We start from the raw sequence: 2,500 nt of genomic DNA on the forward strand, positions 1-2,500 counted from the left end.
AAATCCCACACAAGAGAAAAGTCATTTATAGATTAAAACCTTTTTACACCTTTTTACAGATTTCCAATAATTTAGGCATTCACTTCTTTCATACCTTTTTATTAAATACCTCCTGCATATAGTAGGAGCTGGTAAATCTAAACATGAAAAAGTGCATGGAAAATAATCTCTTATGAGTCAGTGTTATCAAATATCACAATGAGGTATATTCTATCACAAATCTCTCTAAAGTAAAATAAGATATATATATATACATATATATAATTGAAATAACATATAAAATAATAAGAGATATCCATAAAACTACTTTCTTTTAAAAAATAGTATAAATATCTGGTACATCTTATTCACGACGATAGAAATAGTTCCCAAATCCTTCACAACTCTGAAACCAAATTACAAAGTACAAATCATCAATAATACAAAAACCTTGTAAACCTAACAACCAAATCCACAACCCTAAGGTCATCGGTCGTAATCCCTTATTCTATCTTGATTGATTCTGGGAACCTTTTCTTATGGTCGTTACTTGCCTTCTGTCAAATGGGCTGGTAAGCCGACTCGACGGGCTCTCCCCGGTCGATGTTGGACCTGGCGTAATCCTCTCTTACAAACAACAAGGGTAGGATTGCCGTTGACGAAGAAGCAAGTAGTAGGTATGTCACCCACTGGTACCCTGGGAGTAGGAGAGATGAAGAATATAGAGTTTAGGAGTGATTATTTGGAGTAGAACTCTAGATGGCAAATAACTGGAAATTTGATATTAGTAACTGAAAATTATATTTTATAAAACAATGGAAAAAGTGCATATGTGCTGCTATTAGATCACAATCATACTCATATTCACACACACACACACACACACACACACACACACACACACACACACACACACACACACACACACACACACACACACACACACACACACACACACACACACACACACACACACACACACACACTCCCTTGTAAACCCGAAGCCGCCGGGCTTGGCATGGACATACATGACATTGCCCAGTGTGTGCTGAATTTAGTAATCGTTTTTACATAAAGATGGCTGCACAAGTACTAAATCACCAATGAGTCAATTACGCTAACTACATCTCACCTGTTTAGCCTTTTCCTTGATTTTCGATAATATTCTTTAATATTTAAAACTGCTGTTGGTAATGTCAGTAACAATATAGTAATTATAATGTATATAACAAAAATAACAGTGTCAATATTGATAGCATTAGTAAAAAATAAGTTTTTTCCCACTTTTTCTAGGAAAAGTAAGGTTGCAAGACCTACTAATTGACTCCTTAGTGACTTAGCATTGCCAGATCCATCTGTGTGCAGAAACATTTAATCAAGCATTGCCAAAGGGAACGCACTATTTTTCCGTCAACATTGAGTTAATCCCTAACCCAACTCATTTCCATACCTATATTAGGAATGAAGAACATCATAAGGAAGAAGAGTCCAAGCAAATTATTGGTCGCCGTAACCAGGCCGCCCACAACCACCTCTGGACAGGGGTATGCTGTTTCCACCGCTAACTCGAAGAATAGAGGAGCCGTCGCAAAGTTAAAGGATAATCCTCCAACAACAGTGAAGTAGACTTGCCCTGAAATTGGGCAAATTCAAGTATCGGAACAGATGTTAAGAAGATGAATAAGCTCTAGGAAAATATGTTAAAATTATGAATCCAACAAATGGAGTTGATACATAATTAACCTTGTCTTTTTATGTTCTTATGGATCTATTTACCTGTTCATTGTTACACCATTTTCACAAAAGTTCACAAAATATTGCAAACAGTGATAAGGACTTATGGCTGGGTTATCTACAACTCAGAAGACGATAAATACATAGAAAGGATAAATAGATTAAACGAAAATTTTGGAGTAGACAAAGGTTCATCCATAAATATAATTTGGGGAATGTGAGCAACTACTTTCTTGGATTTATTTATTTTTTATTTTATTTTTTTTTTTTTTTTTTTTTTTTTTTTTTACTAATCTAATTTCCCATACCATTGGTATATGATACATACATTCTTATGTGAAAAAAAAATGGTTCAGGTAACGCAATCGACCCTGAAAAAAATTACTCAAAAATGTTTATTGCTCGATTCCTATATACCACAACTCTAAAACCATGGCTTTCAAAAATATCACAAAAAACACAATCCCTAGCACCACAACAGCTATATTTATGACTACCAAAGCACACTGAGCAAATCTCGGGACTGCATCATCGCTATTAGCACTAGCCAATGACTGGCGATACTGCATAGGGAGAGCATTCATCATGATATCAAAATGGCAACCCTCTGACTGAGGATTTTAAAAATAAACAATATCTGCATTTTGAATTTAAACCTCAGTTTTATTTTTCTAGTGTGATATGCCCATCTGGGTGGCTGAGCTTTGCGTGAGGTGGTGTCCATGAACAGGTTCATTACATCATTTCCCAAAATAAAATAAAAAATCTGAAATATAAGATAAATGAA

At 35.0% G+C, this 2,500-nt stretch overlaps 1 protein-coding gene across 11 annotated transcripts in view; it reads right to left on the minus strand.

The window, feature by feature from the left end:
* The window catches only part of LOC113807426 (solute carrier family 49 member 4 homolog), an 85,291-nt gene that overhangs the window by 1,033 nt on the left and 81,758 nt on the right, over positions 1–2,500 (minus strand). For all 11 annotated transcript variants that reach the window (XM_070124246.1, XM_070124242.1, XM_070124239.1 and 8 more), the window contains 2 exons: positions 1,430–1,612; positions 1–676 (listed from right to left, as the gene is read on the minus strand). The exon at positions 1–676 is cut by the window's left edge and continues 1,033 nt beyond it. In XM_070124246.1, coding sequence (XP_069980347.1) covers positions 540–676; positions 1,430–1,612 — 320 coding nt within the window. In that variant the 3' untranslated portion in view covers positions 1–539. The remainder of the gene's footprint in view (positions 677–1,429; positions 1,613–2,500) is intronic.

The sequence above is a fragment of the Penaeus vannamei genome, chromosome 8, assembly GCF_042767895.1.
Source record: "Penaeus vannamei isolate JL-2024 chromosome 8, ASM4276789v1, whole genome shotgun sequence".
In the NCBI taxonomy this organism is placed as follows: Eukaryota; Metazoa; Arthropoda; class Malacostraca; order Decapoda; family Penaeidae; genus Penaeus; species Penaeus vannamei.